Raw genomic sequence first — 18,643 nt, forward strand, 5'->3', positions numbered from 1 at the left:
AGCTCTCTGTGTCACCACTTCAGCTAAACTCGTTGTTCAAATCTCTCAGATCTCAGCATGCAGAAATTTTGTTTGGATGTTTTCAAGGACCTTTAATTGAATCCGCTTGTGCTGCTGAACCAAAGTCTGAGCTGATTCATTTTCTGGCCATACCTGTCTGATTGAAAAACTAAGAATGGAGGAACTTTTGAATTCCATAGAAAGTATTTCCGGGGCAAGTGCTTTTCTGGGCAAACCATGATTTTTACACACAAGGCTTACAGACATTTTAAAACCAGAATTTAAGAGAAAGCTGTCCAGTTCAGCAGCAACCTCTTTCATCATCAAATGTGCAGGCACACTGCACCTATGTCTTCTGGAGCTAACTGGGCAATCAGGTGTGTCCTGGGCCAGCAGGATATGCAGAAGATGTAGAACTGCATAATTCTCATTCTTCTCTCCCCACTTCCTTCAACGACACAGGTTTCTAGACAGTTTGTTTATTGGGTTTTCCCAAAGACCAATGTGATAGCTTGTATCAGAAGTTACAGAGCTGGTCCTATGGGATTTTCTATTCTTCCTTGAAAGAAAGGGAGTGATTTAGTTGCCCTGTTTGTAGCAGTAGTGAAAAATAAACGAACAACAAAGAAAAATGGGTGGAGAGGACAAAGAATGAGAGAAGAGGAAGTAGAGGGAGAGAATTTAAACTAAACGAGAACAGTCAAGTGTGTGTTTGCTGTGGGGGAACATAATACCTGACATGAAAAGGAGCAAAACAAATATGAGCAGATCTGTCTATTCCCAAAAAGATAAAAAACTGAAGTCACATTAAAGAAAGTTTTATTCTACCGACTTACTTCTTATGTTAGAGCAGGAGCTCTAACAAGTCTTGGTCACCACCCAGTGGAAGTCGATCTCAACTACAAGACTTTACAGATAATTGCTTTAGGAGGCACTAACAGCCTCATGCATTGAATAGCAGACATATAATTGGAGTAAAGTGCTTTAAGTGCTTTCTCTGGTGAATAACAGTCTAGTCCTTAATTTTCAGCACCAGAATACATGCACTTTGACTGTTCTAACACAGTTTTCAAGGATGGTAATGGTCATAAAAACAACTCTTAAAATGACATCTTGATATTTTGTGTTTATTTCTCATCGGTGACTTCCCAGCTTACTTGTTCAGTTTACAAGTCCAAGAGAATTTTGAAGAAATTTAAGTGCTTGCACTAGAAGCTCAGACTGCTGTCTGAAAGTCAAACTCTGTTCCTCCTCCTTTATATGCCATCCTCAGCAAAGGAGATGCTGAACTGAAATCTTGGCTGACAACTTGATGGCGGTGCAAGCAAATACACAGTTTGCCTCTCTGCAGCTATGCCAATTTTGTAGCAAGATATCTTTAAAAAAAAATTCTGAATTCAGTCACTCCATTTTACATCACTAACTCCATTTTTTCTGGAAACTCTGCCTCCTTGAAAAGGTCTGTCAAAGGACTATGGACAACAACCACTGTAACTAGCTGGATCATATTTAACAAAAACATGTAAGTTTTAAACAGTAAAGGTTTTTATCTGATGCAAAGCCAATGTCTAAAACTACTCAGAATACCATTCCGTATACAATTTCCTTCATAATACTGTAAAGCAGTCATATCACACCAGAAACAAGGCAGAAAAATTAGTTGATTAAAATGCAAAGTGCATTGTATGAAATAACTACTTGTGTATTCCTGACACATAAGTGAAAAATCCAAAATCCCTCTGAAACAAAACAAAATTGAAAGAGACACAGCATTAGAAACAGTAAAGTCAAGCTGAGTTACATATCACTATCATTTGGCTATCACAAGATTGATTAACAGCAGAGATAAGACATTATTTAACAGACTATTGATTTAGTAAACATTTCTGGACTGCCACAGATTATTTAGAATAGACAAATATATGACAGAAATATTGATAATAACTGTCATTAAAATATATATTTAAAGACAAACAGCAGATAAACATTTATAAATCTGTGGCAACCATAAGATTCAAACTTCTTTGCTAGTTGTCCCTGAATATAGAAAAGACTGGAAGGGGCAAGTGTGTCAGATGGAGTTTAAAGCAGGTATTACACCACACAGAGATAACCAAGATGAACACGAGGACAACAACAGACTCCAAATTAGGCAATATTTCTTTAAAATTAAGGTTTAAGACCTTTATCTCTGAATTACGGTCATCTTAGCTACTGTAAGGTCTATTAAACCTTTAGTCATAAAAAACTGACAGTCCCAGGATCCATCTCTCCTCCCTTTTCTGGGCACCTTGCATCAAAGCATGAGTGAGAAATTGTCTTGAGAGTAGACCTGAGGGCCTCCAGTCTTGATCTTGGGCCTGACTGACTTATGTATGAAACAGCAGATTATTAATCTATTTCATTCATGTACTTTTAAGCAGAATGAAGAACTTTCACTAGTAAGTACTTCTATTTATTACAGTCAGACACTACACATAAATACCCAAAGTATATTAACATATTGTTCATTAAACATTACATTATTTATTAATAGTAGTCCTACTGGAATAACTCATGGTAAAGCAGGAAATTTCATCCTTATTTGCGAGCATTTCCAGCATTTTTTATTGCTGTTTTAAATAAAAGATGGGAAAGAAGGAGGAAAGAAAGGAAAGAACCTGAGTCAAGAAATTTTGGAAATCAATGGTAGCTCCCAAGAAAGTTCCTTCCTCTATGCTCTAGACATCCTCCTTAAACCAAGGAATAGATTTGCCCACCCGGCTTCAGATCTGGCTCCTTAAGAAAACGTAAACAGGAGTCATGTGGATTTAGAGGAGGGTGCTACTCAAGAACCTGCTGTGGCGTGGAGACCCTTGATAATATTCCAGGCAACCCAGAAAGTAAGAGGCAATATTAGGCAATCCTTTCCTACTAAATCTGACTGAGAGTACATCCGCGGAAGTACCTTAATGAACAGTTAATGCTGTATAACTATTGCAGCTTGTCCTCTGAGAGCTTAATAAGCAAGTGGCTTGACAAGAAGAAGCGTGCTTATCCATCCTGCCTACTGTCACCACATGGTCCCTGCAATGTAGACACCTACCTTGGGTTTTTGAATAGCCTACAGCTTAGGAGCCATCCACTGATGGTCATCCCCACAAAGTACAGGCTATCCTACACTGACCAGCACATAGACCAGAATTAACCAGGAAAAGGGATGAAAATCTGCACTCTGCTTTATGCAAAATAGCTCTAGCATTGGCAAAGGCATTCAACTGAGGTCCCTAAATTAGCATGATCCATTCAGCTGCGCCCCTGGATAGACAGTATTCCAGTTGAGCACTTCAAGGCTTTTACTGGTGAGAAAGCGGTCAACTAAATCTCCTCCTTCCTCTCCCTTCTGGAGAGAAAAAGGAACTCTCCAATTCAGTGGGAGAAACCATAGGAGCAGCAAGCCAGAGAAAGCTACCTCAGACATAGCCAGACATCCACTTTGAAGTAATGCAAAAGTTAATATCTCTTAATAGCCTACCACAGTTTACCCTAGTAGGGCAGGAAAATCTATACAGCCTAACAAAGGATGCCAGATGGAAAATTCCACAGAGCTTAATTAGCTCGCTGCTATTCCTGGATGACAGATACTGATGCAACTGTCTGGTAGAGATGATTTTTTTTTTTTTAAACACATTTTTATTTTAGTTCTCAATAATAAAAGGTGTAATTGTTGCTCAATGTAAAATATACAAGACATGAAGTGGTGCTCCAATTTCAGCGGAGAAAATGAAAATAAACATTATTCTCTCAGACTACAGCAAATACATAAATCAACAGTCTGGTATTTTTGTGTGTATTTCTGCATGACACAATGATTTCATAAGTTCTATATAGAATTGAAAGAAAAATTGTAAAGACAGACTGAAGGTAGCACAGATGATAGAGTCAGACACACACGTGAGCAAGGCTGAATGTCTAGAGAATGTGAGAACCTGTAGAAAAATATTATTGCCTGAAGACAGTGATTAGTAAAACCAAAATGAACATCAGAGTGGGAAAAAAGAAAAATCAAAGGCTTGCAAAATTCATACGAAGAACAAATGAGGCAGTCTCACTCAACTACCGATAACAGCAGACAAATCAGCTAGATTTCCAAGGATCGGGATAAAGACATTTTACATTTATTTTGTGAAAGGTTAAGAAATGTTCCCATTTACCCCTGGCAAAAATATACCACACAGAGACTTTCCCAGGCTACTTTGAAATGAAAAAGAAAAAAAACTCACTTCCTCATCCAGTGCTGAAATATATTTCTCTTTAGCTTTGCTTTCCTTATTTTTTATTTTAAAATTAAACTATTCAGGTTAAAAAAAGAGGCATTTTATTGACATTGATGTTGCTTTAGCTATCCAAAAGAAAGACCCAATACGGCTCAAAATAATTGCTGGCTCATCAGGTACTCACATCAAGAATCACACTTCTTAAACATTCAAGGTACGAAACCAAACAACTTGCATCCCATTGCCAGAACATCTCATCAAGGAGCTCTATTTGCTACCTTTCGCTTTGGGCCTCTACAGGAAGATTCTTGTGTGCACACCACTTTGTCACTGCACAGCAAGGTGGATACATCTTGCATCACATACGGTCTCTGTTATGATCCAGAGTATTCTCAAACAAAATTTCACTTGAACGTGTTTCGTGTTCTCCCAAAAGAGAAGCCTTAAAACAAAGTAAGGTAGGAATGGACTTTCTACCTTCGTTTTTTCCATCAAGCAAATTTCCAGTAAATTCTGAATTTACCTCACAAATTCTCAGCAAAAGTTACCCATATGTGATTTCCTAGACTGAAAAAAACACTAACTCGATCACATAGCAATGTATAAAACCTCTCCTTACTCCACAGCCACCACACTTTCGAGTGGAAACCAGAAACTTCTCGTTGGTGAATTTCTTTTATCACTGCCATGGAAAATCCACCCAACTACAGACAAGTTAAGTTTTTTTTTTGGGGGGGGGGGGGGGTGGGGGAAGAGGGGAACCCTCACTGTTCACACAAAATCATGAAAAACTCAGTATTGAAAATTTAACAGAAAACACTCCAATGATGCTATCTTCCTTTAACACAATAGAGTGGAATTGACACTAAAAGACAAAGTTGGTCAATGACATATTTGCTCACATCCAGTCACCATGATCAAACATCAGGTGAGAAAAGATATCTGACAAAGCAGGCAACTGAGGAGTAGTGCTGAAAAATAAAAAAAGACCGAAACCTACCTTGGAAAAAAGGACGATGGAGAGAAGACAAGATGGAAAGGCTATGATTAGAAACGGGAAGAAACAATGCATAGCAGCGGTACAGGGAGGAGCTGTGGAGTCACTGAACAAGGAGTCTATGGATTAGAAGGAACGAGAAGACTGGGCAGATGAGGAGACAAGGAGCAGGAACTAGGCTTGCTGGGACCTACTAGGAGTGGGAGAAAGCGTGATGGGAGAAATGTTACAGAAAATCACAATGAGGGAAAAAACTAACAGCAGGGAACCAAAGAAGCTGGAAACATGAGACAAGAAGCCAAGATGATGGGAAGCAAATGTACAGACAGCATCTGACTAGGCCAGAGAGACAAATCTGCTGAAGAAATGCATATCTATTAGTGATGAGTGGCCCTGAAACAGCTCAATACTGCATGCAATAAATAAGGGCTACAGAATGAGAAAAATTAAGCTCTGCAATGAAACTACAACTTCAAATAACTTCAAGAACACATTATCACAACAAGGCTACATAAGAAATGTCAGAATAAAGGTAAGCTAATTTCTGAAAGCTAACCTTAATAACTTTATTTTAATGTCATTTCTGTCATATTTTTGTAACTTTATAAACCATACATTCTTTCTTACATACTATTTTATAAATTTACAGCCATAAAGAAGAATTGTGAATAATTACAAGAAAAAAAATTAAAGATACTGGCCACAGGGATAGAAAAGATAATAGAATCTCAATACAGGAAGAAGAGATCCATTACACATTTCAAAAGTAGCATTCAGAGAAAGAACTGTCCCTGCTCTGCAACTGAAAAGCACACCTAAAGGCTGAGAACAAATGAAGAAAGCAATCCAGTTAAACACCCAGAAGATCCATCACCTGCAAAGAATTCAAAAGCTGGATTTGGCTAACAGGAGAAAGTATTTCACCTGGTTTGTTCCACAGCCAATCACGCTGTAGAACAATTTAGAGTCTCAGAAAACATGTTGCTTCCAATAACTGGGAACCTTGATTTTTAATCTTCTGTTTTGCACGTATTTCCATCCAAGTTAATAAAATTATCAGAATATGGGATGTGTTAAAGTACCCTGCACATAAAGTACTTCACCATTAGCTTGCAACCAGTAAACAAAATACCCCAAAAAAGCAAACTCATGAAATGAAGCATGCTGTTTTTCAACTGTAAAATATTTTGGGGGAAAAATCACTATGCACTGATGAAAAAACAAACATTTGCATAAGTTTTAGCAGCATGAATTAACACTTTAAAAATGGACCATGTGTGAACAGCTCTGGGCTTCTAAATCTGCATCTGCACAAGTCTCTTACCAGCTGCTGGTAAATCCAACTTTGCTCGTTTCAATTCTGACATAGAATTTTGGAGCTGCTCTATCACAAAGTCATCTTCATAGAAGAAATCCTTGGCTAGAGTCTCCTGCAGAAATTCTACAAGCTCTTCCATTTGTAATTTCATCAAATGCTCTAGGTAAGAAGAAAATATTATCAGTTAGAGATTTATTTTTCTTTCCCTTTTTTACACTGCAATAAGACCATGATTTCCGCACAGATGTATTTGGTTTGCAAGGCTGTAACTACATACCTATGCAGTTTCTTTATGCATATGTATGCTATCAAAAGTTCCAGAATGTACACATTTTATACTTAAACCACCAAAACCTTTTTTACCGCTGTAATAAAAATGCTGTTGGCAAGAATTGCACAATGACATTTTGTTTGGATAGCTATACTATCAATGCTTTTAAGGGTAGACACCAATGTGAGCAGAGACTGGAAAACGAATTGGAATCTGATGTTTCTTCTGTCATCTTCTCTGCCAGTCCCTACTGCCTCTAGTGTATTCTCTGTTGCCATAAGCTAGGCTCAGCGTTTTGATTATGCAGAAAGTTGTTATGTACTATAACACAAGCAAAGCTGCACTAGGACTTTTTGCTCAGTTTTTTCCCATAAAAACAGGAGTGATGAAAAAAAATTTTCAAGTAGATGTCTATCTGTAAACAGAGAAGATGAACCAAAATGCTAAGCCTACTGACTTGCCTCCAAATGTTCAGCTCTCTTAAGTACAATAATTACCAATCACAACATTTTTCATTTTTCAAAGCCGTTTACAAACTAATGAACACACCCCGGTGAGACGGTGATGTACTATCACCACAGTTCAATGAGGGTAAACTCGCCAGCAAATTAAGACATCAATTGTGTAAAAAGCTCCAGGCAGACCTCTGAATTTACACAGAGTTAAAAGACTTCACTGAGAAAGCCAAAGTCACAGGGGAAAATTTTTATCAAACTCAAGCTACAAGGTAATTTACTGAGAAATGCCCAAGCAATTTAGAAATTTAGAAGCTAACACCTACTCTCAAAAACTTTTGGGATCCTTTGGAACTTACGATACTAAATCACTTCAGGGCATCGAAGCTTTGGACAATTCTTTCTTCTTTTCAAAATTCTAAATCCTAGCTTCTCTGTATGCAAGAGATGGAAGAAAAGGCCATCCAGGCAGCCTATGGAAATTCTGAATTTGAATTACATTCTCAGATAAACAATGGTATAAAATGAGATATATACACTGGTGATTCCTGGCTGCCTATTTGTTTGTCGATAGACTTCCAGGTATTTAGTAGCACAAGACATAGGCTTTAGTCTCTGGATTCTTTGTGCATTTTTTCATTAATATAAATCCTGTTGTGGCTAACAAACCATTTCCAAACCATGGAACTAAAATATATTTTCCTCATTTTCTAGAAACAGCATTGTTTAATCAGCCACACAGCTCAACTTATGTTGGTGTTTAAAATAACTACCTTACTGTAATAAATCTTATAGTCCTCTATGAGTTGCTTACATTCACCAGACATGATTATGAAAATATAAAAATTTTTTAGAGTCCTGTGCTGTAACTGTACTTCTCTAACCATTTAACATAAGTACGATTTTTGGGCCAACTGTAACACCATCTAAAAGCTCACTGCCATGATTGTACCATAGTCTTCCTTTGGCAGTCATACACAGTAATAACAAAGATTTTGATCTTTTTGTGCATAGGGAGAGAAAAATACTTGTTATAAATAGCATAAGCAAATAAGGGAAACTAAGATTTTTCACAAAAGATCAGGCTACTCAAAATAAGAGCATAACCAGCTGAATCCCTTTTAGTATTGAAACGTTTGAGAGATTTCTTACTTCTATGCAGTTTCAGAATTGTGTAAGACATAGCAGTGAGAACCCGCTCTCCTTCAAGTATGTAGATATCCCATATCCTGAGGCTTAATGTAAAGGGAGTCTGCAACAACAGAATCAGCCAACAGTGTGAACACAGTCTGTCCCAACCCACAATTAAAAATAGAAATGGAAAATGGAAAACATACTCACACGATCAAGGAAACATTGGAAAAACCACTTCGTAGAGTAAAAGCTAGTGGAAATCTCCTGGGAGTCCTGTTAAAAAAAAAAAAAATTCAAGAACACTCACAAGCATCTAGGAGTACCTTGCACTGTCTGTGAAAAGGTATTTTGCTCACTGATCAAATGATCTTCTGGCTAAAGTACCCCAATATTCTTCATACAAAATTGATTCAACTACATTAAGCACTGTTGCTTCACCCTAATAAATACTATTTCTCTGTTATAGTTTCTCTTCATTGACTTCATCTTAAGAAACACGTGCTTCAAGATGCAGAGGGGTTCAAACATTTCTTAGACCTTCATCTTATTCTTGGGACAGGGATAGAAGAGAATTAAATCCTCTCTCAATAAAATAAATCAACTATGTTCTGGAGCAGCCAGAGCCTGGGTCTCTGGGTCTCTTTCGTCTTTCATTTCTCTGCTAATAAGGCTGTCAATTCATGCCAAATATTGAAACAATTTTGTGACAAAAATACCCACCTACCAGAAACTAAGACAATCAATTTGTTTAAACATAAGACCTCAAAATAGCACCTAGACTAATAATGGATTTCAGTGCTTAACTACGGGGCTTAGTTTCCACATGGCCCATATGGCATGCCAGTCTTTTCAGATACAGCTCAAGCCTCATTGCTCCATAGGAGCTCTTTAAAGGTGCTTGTGCAGTCAGAGGAAAGAAAGCAAAAGTTCAAAAGTTAAGAAATTCTGAATTTTAACTACTGGATAACATAATAGTCCATGCTTGTGACATTTGGCTTTACTACAGATTTAAAGTATACAAACACAGAACAAGCAATTCCGCACAAGGGTTCAAAACCCTCTGGTTTATCTGCAGGCTTCACCTCCATCATTTGCCAAGTTAAAATGGGGTCATATTGGTAATAAATCCACAGTGAGAAATGATGAAAAATAATTTCGAATATTAATACAACTGAAATAATATTTATGAGCTATTTTCATTTAGAGAGAGTCCTTAAAAAAAAAAAAAAAAAAAAACAGACAGAACAAAAATCACCTTACTTTGAGATTTTCTAACCTATAAGAATGATCATTAGCCTACTGAAAGAAAAAGACAAAATGGACCGGGTCTTTCCCTGATGAAACCACCTGATATAGTTCTATTAAATCTAGTGACACTGAACTAATTGACACAAAAATAGTAATATGTCCTGATTTAAAACTGAAAAGAAAAAGATATAATATATATATATAACGAATGTTTCCTGGACCACTCCCAATAAAAGTGGCCAAGAACTCTCTCAGAAGGGAGCTATCAAAGCATTTAATTTCAATTAGGTTTTTCAGTTACTTAAGCAACTTTTTCTGCAGATCTTTTTCAAGTCTTTTCATCTTGCATTTACTGTAAAAAATGAACCTATGACTTTCATTTCAGAGCCAAGTCAGTTAGAGAACGGGTCTTGATTTAATAAACCTTATTTTTTAAATATGACAAGAGTTTTATATGACTAATTTTGGCTTGACCTTTTAATGTAAGATTTTTTTTTTCTAATCAGATATGCCTAATTCTATGTTTTGAGCAAGTCTCACAGCATGTTGTTAAAAAAAAGACATTAAATTCTAGTTTATAATACAACAGGCACACATTAGAAGCAATTCGTCATTATCAAGGTGCTGGTTTGCTCCTCAATTGCTTTGTTTTTGCTAGGGAGATAAACATATTAAACAGAAAATAATATATTCCTGAGAAAATAATGTTTGTAAGCAGCTACAAGGTGTAGCTCTTACAAGGTGTTGCTGCACCTAAGCATCTCTTAACTACTATTTAAGACAGGGAAATAGGGATTCTGGCAGAACCAATGTGTTTTTTAAAGAAAATTCTTGTGGACTATGTTAGAAGGGCATTCTACTATCATTATAAAACTAAAATATGGCTCTTATTTGTTGCTTGGAATAAATACACCAAAATTAACAAAAAAATGCATTATTTCTTGTTTAAGAGCGTTGTAAGAAATAACGCCCAACATTTTATCTTTGAGAAAATGCTACTGAGTATGTTCCAGTTTCAAAAAGACCCTCCACTGCTCTTATATGTGTTACTTTTTAAATAGAGATTAAAACTGGTAGGTTGCAAAGTCACCTCTGTCCACAGACAAGGCACAGGGGTCTGCGTGATAAATTCTTGATAAAACATTTTAGAAGCAGCTTATTATGCACAGTTTGCACAATGCCAAGTAGAAGACCCACATATTTTCCTTAACTCAGAGGTCAAAGTGAGACACACAATTTAATATTTTAAGAATGCAATCAATTGGTTTTTACATAACTCAGCCAGGATGCTCCATGACTTTGTCTGCAATGAAAGCAATAGCAGTTCTGCCTTTTAGAGCTTAGCAGGCTTACCTACGGATTCAGGTATTCTTAACCTAGTGGGGTAACCTAAACTGAAACAAGGCAGCAAACAAAGTAAGTTAGTATTGCTTTTATCCTGTTATAAATACTTACCAAATGTTGCTTAAGTTTTGACAAAAATTTTTTCAGTATTTTGTCATGATGTTCTTGAAACCTCAACAGTTTTGGAAAACCAGGAATAAAAAAACCTAAGAAAAGAAGTTGATCATGTAACAGGTGTATGTACCAGAAAATAATAGTGCTTTTTAAAAGGCTTTCAGAGTGCTGAAAACATTATCCTCCTAAAGACCCCTGGGCCTGATCAGGTTTCATAACAATGTTATGCTCATGTAAGAATAGCATATTCTCCTGCCCTAATAACTACAATAAAACATCAACACTTTCCCTTATTATCTATTTTTAGATTAGTAATGGTAGATGACACCAGTTACATCAATCCTACTTTAGTATACCTCACTATGAAAGCATGTGGAAACCAAAATTAAAATTATTAATTTTAATTAAACACTTTTAAAAGCAAAAAACATAAATCAAGATCATTCCCTGCAAATTCATGACAGAAAGGCAGACAACAGAGAGAGCTACTAGAACCATCTGCACTGAAGACCAGACCATGAAGAAAGATGAAGAGGAGGGTTATTCCGCCAAGACCAACTATCATGAATAGACAATACAGTGTAAAAACAGTGAGCTTACGGAATTGAAATTAAGGGCATATATAAAATCTTCAGCAGTTTTACTGATAATACACCTGAAAAGAAACACTAAGATCCCCTTCCACTTGAGTTTTCAGCGGAGTTAAAGAAAAGCTCAGAGCAGATGCATAATATCAGTCCAAAAAAAAAAAGTGAGAAATATGAAAGCAAGCAAGCCCAGCTACACAGCAGGATAAGAGACTATTCAAAGATGTTCCTTCAAAAAGCTTAAACTGTGTTCAGATGAGAAAAATAGAAGTGATCAAACACTGGAAGATTAAGTATCAAAATGCAAAAAAGTACATCTCCCTCTGAAAACAAGAACTTATGAAAGACATAAGAAGTACTAATAAACCTATTTTCAAACACCTCGGAAGCAGAAAACAGCCAATTTGACAGTGAATTTGTAGGGCCAGCAATTTATTTTTATTTATTTATTTAAGTGCTCAAAGATAAGTGTATACTAAAAAAGAGTTAATTTGTGCATGGAAGAGATCAGGGAGGCCCCCAAGCTGGAATGCTAAACAGCTCTGAAGGAACTGAAGGATGAAATAGCTGAAACATCTATTCCTTGAAACTTCTTGCTTAAAATACCATAAGATAGGAAGTGGCTAACATGTCTTTTTTTATTATTTTATTTTAAAAAGAGTTTTCAGTCTGATATCTGTTAAGAAGAAAGCAACAGAAATCATAATGAAGGAGGATGTCGTTAGTGGACATACAGATTGGTACAGTGCATCAGGGAAGAATCAACAGGACTTTTATAAAGAGAAGTCACATCTCATAGATCTACTGGGGTTCCCTGAAGAAATCAGTGAGCATGTAAGCACAGGGATCCAGTGAATATGACCTACTTGGCTTATTAAAGGTATTTGTTATGTTCCAACAGCAAAGCAGCTCCACCTCTTTGGTCCATCTCCTAAAGCAGCTAATCCAGTGAGTTAAAAGCCAATAAAAGATCAAAGACCAAAATGCATCACAACGGAGGGAGATCACCCACAAGGCTTCAGAGGAGTTTGTGCTGGGACCTCAGTTGTTTGACAAACGCCACATGTCCACATTGTGGACATTTGGTGAAATCCCAGTCATCCTGAAAGAGTAATTGAAAATCTGGAAAAGGTAAGAACGATGACAGAAATTATCAAAGGATGCAAGAGGTTCTGTGTGAAGAACAGCAAAACAGATTAAAATAGGTCTGATGGGCCTGAAGAAAAGAAACAGGCAAGGGGAAATATGAGACACCTACAAAACTACAAGAAAGACAGTGATGAACAGGGTATAAACTTCAACGTCTTCTCTAGCACAAAATCCAGAAAACACCAGAGAAACCATCACATGATGAATCCAGAACAAAAATGGAGGTATGTAATACACAGTCAAATGCAATTAATGATATAAGGAAGAAAATTCTAATGAGGTCTACTAAGGCAAAACAATATCTCCATCTCAAGAAGTTCTCCAGAAATTCTCCCAGCCTCTAATAATACGTATAGCAGGAATTGCTCTTTGGTTGCTCTATTCTTTGACACTTCCCTGAGCATCTGGTCACTCTCAGAGACAGGACACTGAGCTAAATGGGTCTAGTACAGCAATTCTATATTTTTAGGATAAAAAACTACCAAAAAGGCCACCAAAAATATTTTTTACTTGTAAATGATAAGCAGTATGGAAACTGGAAGAACAAGTATGGACTCACGGCACACAAGTGACCCTTAAAAATATATATATATGTCATTAAAAAAAAAGCCAAAATAGAAGATAACTGTCTAGTTTCCAATTCTATAATTTAGTGCATGGTCACTACGCTGCAAGACTTACTAGCTCAGATTCATCCAGGCTTAATTTCATAGATACGAATGCTCATTATGTCATATTGAAGAAGAAGTGCCAGGTTCCATATTAGGAAATTTTACTAATATAGGCAAGGTGGGTTTTTTTGTTTTTTTTTAATTAATGTAAACAGCGAATGACTATTTCACAGCTAATCAGCCATCTTTAATAACGTTCAAAGGTGCTTTCTCCACGGAAAGTAGCTCTTTCAATTCCTACATACCACCTCATTATCTTTAATTTTTAAGATTATAAAAGCCCCGGAGGAAAAAGCTTTCAAAAATCTAGATCATTTTCAGGGTCAGCTATGTGTATTTTGTCATTTAGAGACTTCATCTCATACATAAAACATGAAACATCCAAAGGCCAAATTCACCCCCTGATTTCAAATGGTGTTACAGCAAAGATTAGTCTGACTATATATATGTATTTAAGACACGTTTGCCCCAAAAAACATTCTAGGTCCCCAGATCACAGGTAGAGGAGAAAAAAAACAGATGAAAAACTTTGTCTACAAGGAGGAACTTTTAACTGTCCTATTCTTGTCAGCACCCTTCTTATTTAATTATTTGGCCCATCCCTACAGTTTTTATGGGCAGTCATTCATTTTAGAGAGCAGTCTGATACTGAGTGGCATCAAGCGTGATAATAAAAGTTTTTCTTTAGGAATATCAGCAGTTTGGAATTGAAATGGTTTAGGCTAGATTAGGTTAATAACATTTAATAAATAATCAGTTGGGAAGCAGCATTCATTTGTGTTATAATTAAGATTGTCAGCATTATCTATAAAAGCAAACTTCCTTAAATGATGCTGCCAGTTCAGCTTCGATGTGTGTACAAACCCATGGCATGCTGATTCATATGGCCCATAGGGCGATTAATCAAGCCTCCTGGGCCACTCAAAGCTCCCTCCGTCCCACTTTCATCACCTCACTGGTGTGTGTCCTGTAACTGGGGGTAGAAAGAAGAAGGGAAGGAATGAGGGAGGCAGGGCAGGCTTAATGGGGGCAGGAAGAAAAAGAGCACCAATTTCTTGGGAAAAAGAATGCCTGTAAGTGAACGGCACAAAGCACCACGATTGGAGCAACCTACTCTCAGCTGTCCTCTTTCTGGCTGCTGCTCAGACCCTGGCACAAAGAAAGACATAGAGAGGGAACGCAAACTGATGCAGCAGAGCTACCAGTGCATGTATAAGCCAAGTACCTTAAATTATACTTGGTGCTGGTCTGGTCAGATGAACTGACTGGGGCTGGGGCATATAATCTTTTCTACTAGAAGAAATGTGACATGATCAGCCAGAAAGACTGAGCACTGACGGTTTAAAGCATTCAAAGGTATTAGGCAAAATCTTGAGAATTAAAGTAATTTTTTACATATTTTAAGTTTGTAAAAGAGAAAAAATAAAGAAAAAATAATACAAACCCTACTTCCATCTATCCAATATCTAATCTAACATCCTATCTAATCCAGTAGGGATATTTTAATTTTTCAATATAAATATTTTTTTAAATTACTACTGTATCCAGCCATTCCCTACTGTATACAAACAATTTCCATAACAGAAGCTACTGGAGAAAAGAGTAATTAGAACAAAGTTGATTTGATATCACCCCAACATTTCGAAAGGAACAGAAACCAGTAATATGTCTGATTTCAGTTTATTCTGTTGGTACTGATTATATACATATAAGACTGGGCGGTTCAGTAACAGTGCACTGACTCCCATATGGCAAGCAATACATCTGCCCTTCACCAGCTGCCAGATGAACCTCCTTTTGTTCACCCCAGCAAGTTCAAATGATTTCTACAAAAATATGCCTTAGAAATTCACGTTAGACTTCTCCATTAGCATCACATTCCAACATTATGACTCTCTCCTATTTAAAAAAAAAGTGACATGGACAAAAGACTAATACTTAAAATCTGTACAAAGTTTTAAAATCCCACTTAAGGGTCTATGGCATCTTAAAAAGGCAGCTATGGATATATGTGGTGCTCCATATATCAAAACCACATCAACGGATTTTGAATGTAATAACAATGAGTTGAGATAGACTCACTCCCCAAAACAGCTAAAATTTTCCATGATCTTTGAGGAGCTCAACATTCTACATAGTTGTATTTTTGTATTTCTTGATTACTGATAAATCTATAAGATTCTCTCAGACAGTCTGCATTACCATTGTGTAAAGCTCCAGGGAGGTCTCTGACTCTTGATTAATTCAAATTTCATTTATGGCACTTATTCCCCCATCAGATATAACTGTTTTGTCAAAAACTTGATAGCTTTGAGGAAGTACAAGCAGAAAAATAACCAACTAGCACACTGTGTTGGGGGCAGAGAACATCCAGAAAGACTGAAAAATCAGGGCAGGGAGCTATCATGGTATGAAAAAGTCTGAAGCAGGGAAAAAGAGCCAGAATCTGCTGGAAATTTGCTGAAGAGCCTTAAAATTCAAGTAAGTTCTAGATAATATTTACTTTCTCAGGCTTCCAAGAACTACAGCTTTTCTGAATCACCACGCCATTAACACCTACAGAAGATGCTGGAAATCCTGGAGTTGCTCCATCCCTGTTGGAATGGAATATGTATAGATCATACTAAATTTAAAATGTAAAGAGAGAACAACCAACAGTATAAAAGTAACAAGACTGTGAGAAATTCTGTCTGAGGCAGAGATACAACTAAGAAACTCAAGGCTAATGTCTTGATATAACGTCAATTGTTTACTCTAGACTCCTTTCCTGCCAAATGATAGCACAGCCACAACATTAACACATTCTGCATTAGGTTTCCACTTGCTATATAGATGTCTACATAAGCAGCTTTCAGTTGGTTATATATGACAGATTAAGAGGAAAGGAAACATCCGATTTTCATTAAGAACTATTTGAAAACTATTACTTACAGTTGTGGTTGAGTTCCAGTAACATCCAATGGCCCCCACTATAAATGGAAGCTATAAAGCTCCTATTATGTCTTATTTTGGACATACACACAGAACAGTGAGGTCCTGTTTTTAAATAATTTACAATGTAAACAGGGCAGGTAGAAACCTAACGTGTACTAAGTGAAATGAAGTTCCATACCATGCATAGCATGCTTCGGACTCGAGAGCAGTTTCACCAAGGCCCAGAAGGCATCTTCTTCATTCATGTACATAAGGAGCAAAGCTGTGATCTGGCTCATTCCCTGACAGTACCCAACTTCCTGGAAATCAGACAATGAAAATATTAAAATGCTAAGAAGCAAAACCTCACACCCACGAGCTGTTAGTTTTTTCTGGGAAAAGAGGAGGCCTGTCTCGATAGCATAAGCTCTCTAGTTATGACACCATTAGACACACATCTTAAAAGTTTTAAATATTCATAAAACAGACGATGCACTATCCTCTAACTGAAAAGTAAACTGGAAGTTCTGATTGTTCATTATAACTCTCTACCGATACACATCATCTTTGTTGATATAAATAATGTCAAATAATTATATCATCTTAGTCTCAGAATGGCTGCATTTCTCCCACTTAGCTTCAGTTTAGTATCTTCTTACAGTTTGGACACCATCTGATAAACCTGGGAGCTTTCAACACAGCGACCTCTAACTATGAGCCTGCCCAAGGATAGCAGCACATAGCAAGCAGATGTAAAAAACACGCTAGGAAAAAAATATTCTCATGTTCCAAAACCAAACTTGTGTGTCTTCTCTGTATTGATTTTGACTCTTACAGCAGGAACCAACTGTTACCATCATTCAACTGCTCAGTTCAACTGATCAGAGAACCTCACTGATACAATATTAAGAGGAGAATGAACTACTTGTTGAGGGAGGTTTTCAGATTTAAAAGTTGTTAGCAGAACTGTGCTCTAGAAACAAAACCAAAGCACTTAACGCTCTGTGATGCATTAAGAAGAAAAATGCAACAACATAAATGCAAAATAAAAAACTCCCTTCAATCTTCCCATCACCTGTACAGTAACAGTTGACTCTAAACAATATTTTTCATGCAATTTGAAGTTATTAGTTAATCCAGATAACGTACTACAGAAGATACATAAATAAAGTTTCTCCTTCCAGAGTTTTATTTCTCAATATGTCTCAAGGCAGCTTACAAGAAAAAAAAAAAAGCCAGACAACATATTAAGTGAAAGAAAACATATTCCAGCATTAAAAATAGAAGTGTAAGCTCTCTCATGGGCCAAACAACTGTGAGGAGACAAACTGAAACAGGAAAAATTTCAGCTACATTTTCTAGAACACTGAAAATGAAGCCAAGTGGTATCTAATCTGAATAATTACTTAGCCCTCAATCTGTTAGTAGCTCACCCTCCCCTTCTTAACTTCACATATTTTTACACTGAATTCTACAGAGCTGCCGATGAACGCAAAATGAAAGATGTACACAAATTATCTAAGTGAACAAAATAAGTGAGAGGATAGTGTATAAAAACATAGTTGGATGTGGACATGATAGCTTTTCTGTTTCTTCTATTTTTAGCAAGCAGTCAAGAGACATTACAAACTGCAGAAGTTTCTAACCCCTAGGATGAAACCTAGAAACTCCATTTCAAGAAATCGTCATTCTGGACTGCATCCAAGACCAAGTTTATTACTGGGATATACTTAGATATATACACAGGAGTATTCCTAAATGAGGGCTTAAGTAAAGACAACGCAACCTTTAAAAGCATTTTCTGTTTGATAGAACCCTCCAGGTTGCAAAATATGTCCGTTTACTCCAATGTGCGTCTTTCTGCTGTGTGTTTTTCCCCCATCATACAAATGATCTTAGTGGGAGGCATATAATAAACAGCGAAAAAATATCAGCAGTGTAAAACCCAAGCACAGCACAAATCAGTTATTCTCATTAGGCACTACATTGAGTTTCAGTTGAACTGTATGCACAGTTTGGTCTGTCCAATAGAATTAGATACTCATAATCAAGATACTTTGTTTTATTTTTATTTATTTATTTATTTTTAACTTCAGCGGTTCAAAACATGACAATAGCAAAGCATTTATTTTTCTGTACTTCAAAAGATCTGTGAAATGGGTTTTTCGGGAGAAAGACAACACAGA

General features: G+C 36.7%; 1 protein-coding gene across 5 annotated transcripts in view; it reads right to left on the minus strand.

Moving 5' to 3' along the window:
- Positions 1-18,643, minus strand: part of USP6NL (USP6 N-terminal like) — a 115,696-nt gene that overhangs the window by 7,295 nt on the left and 89,758 nt on the right. For all 5 annotated transcript variants that reach the window (XM_026119321.2, XM_064502435.1, XM_026119323.2 and 2 more), the window contains 5 exons: positions 16,657-16,777; positions 11,135-11,229; positions 8,639-8,704; positions 8,450-8,549; positions 6,578-6,730 (listed from right to left, as the gene is read on the minus strand). In XM_026119321.2, the coding sequence (XP_025975106.2) occupies positions 6,578-6,730; positions 8,450-8,549; positions 8,639-8,704; positions 11,135-11,229; positions 16,657-16,777 (535 nt within the window). The remainder of the gene's footprint in view (positions 1-6,577; positions 6,731-8,449; positions 8,550-8,638; positions 8,705-11,134; positions 11,230-16,656; positions 16,778-18,643) is intronic.

Source organism: Dromaius novaehollandiae, chromosome 1 (genome assembly GCF_036370855.1).
Source record: "Dromaius novaehollandiae isolate bDroNov1 chromosome 1, bDroNov1.hap1, whole genome shotgun sequence".
In the NCBI taxonomy this organism is placed as follows: domain Eukaryota; kingdom Metazoa; phylum Chordata; class Aves; order Casuariiformes; family Dromaiidae; genus Dromaius; species Dromaius novaehollandiae.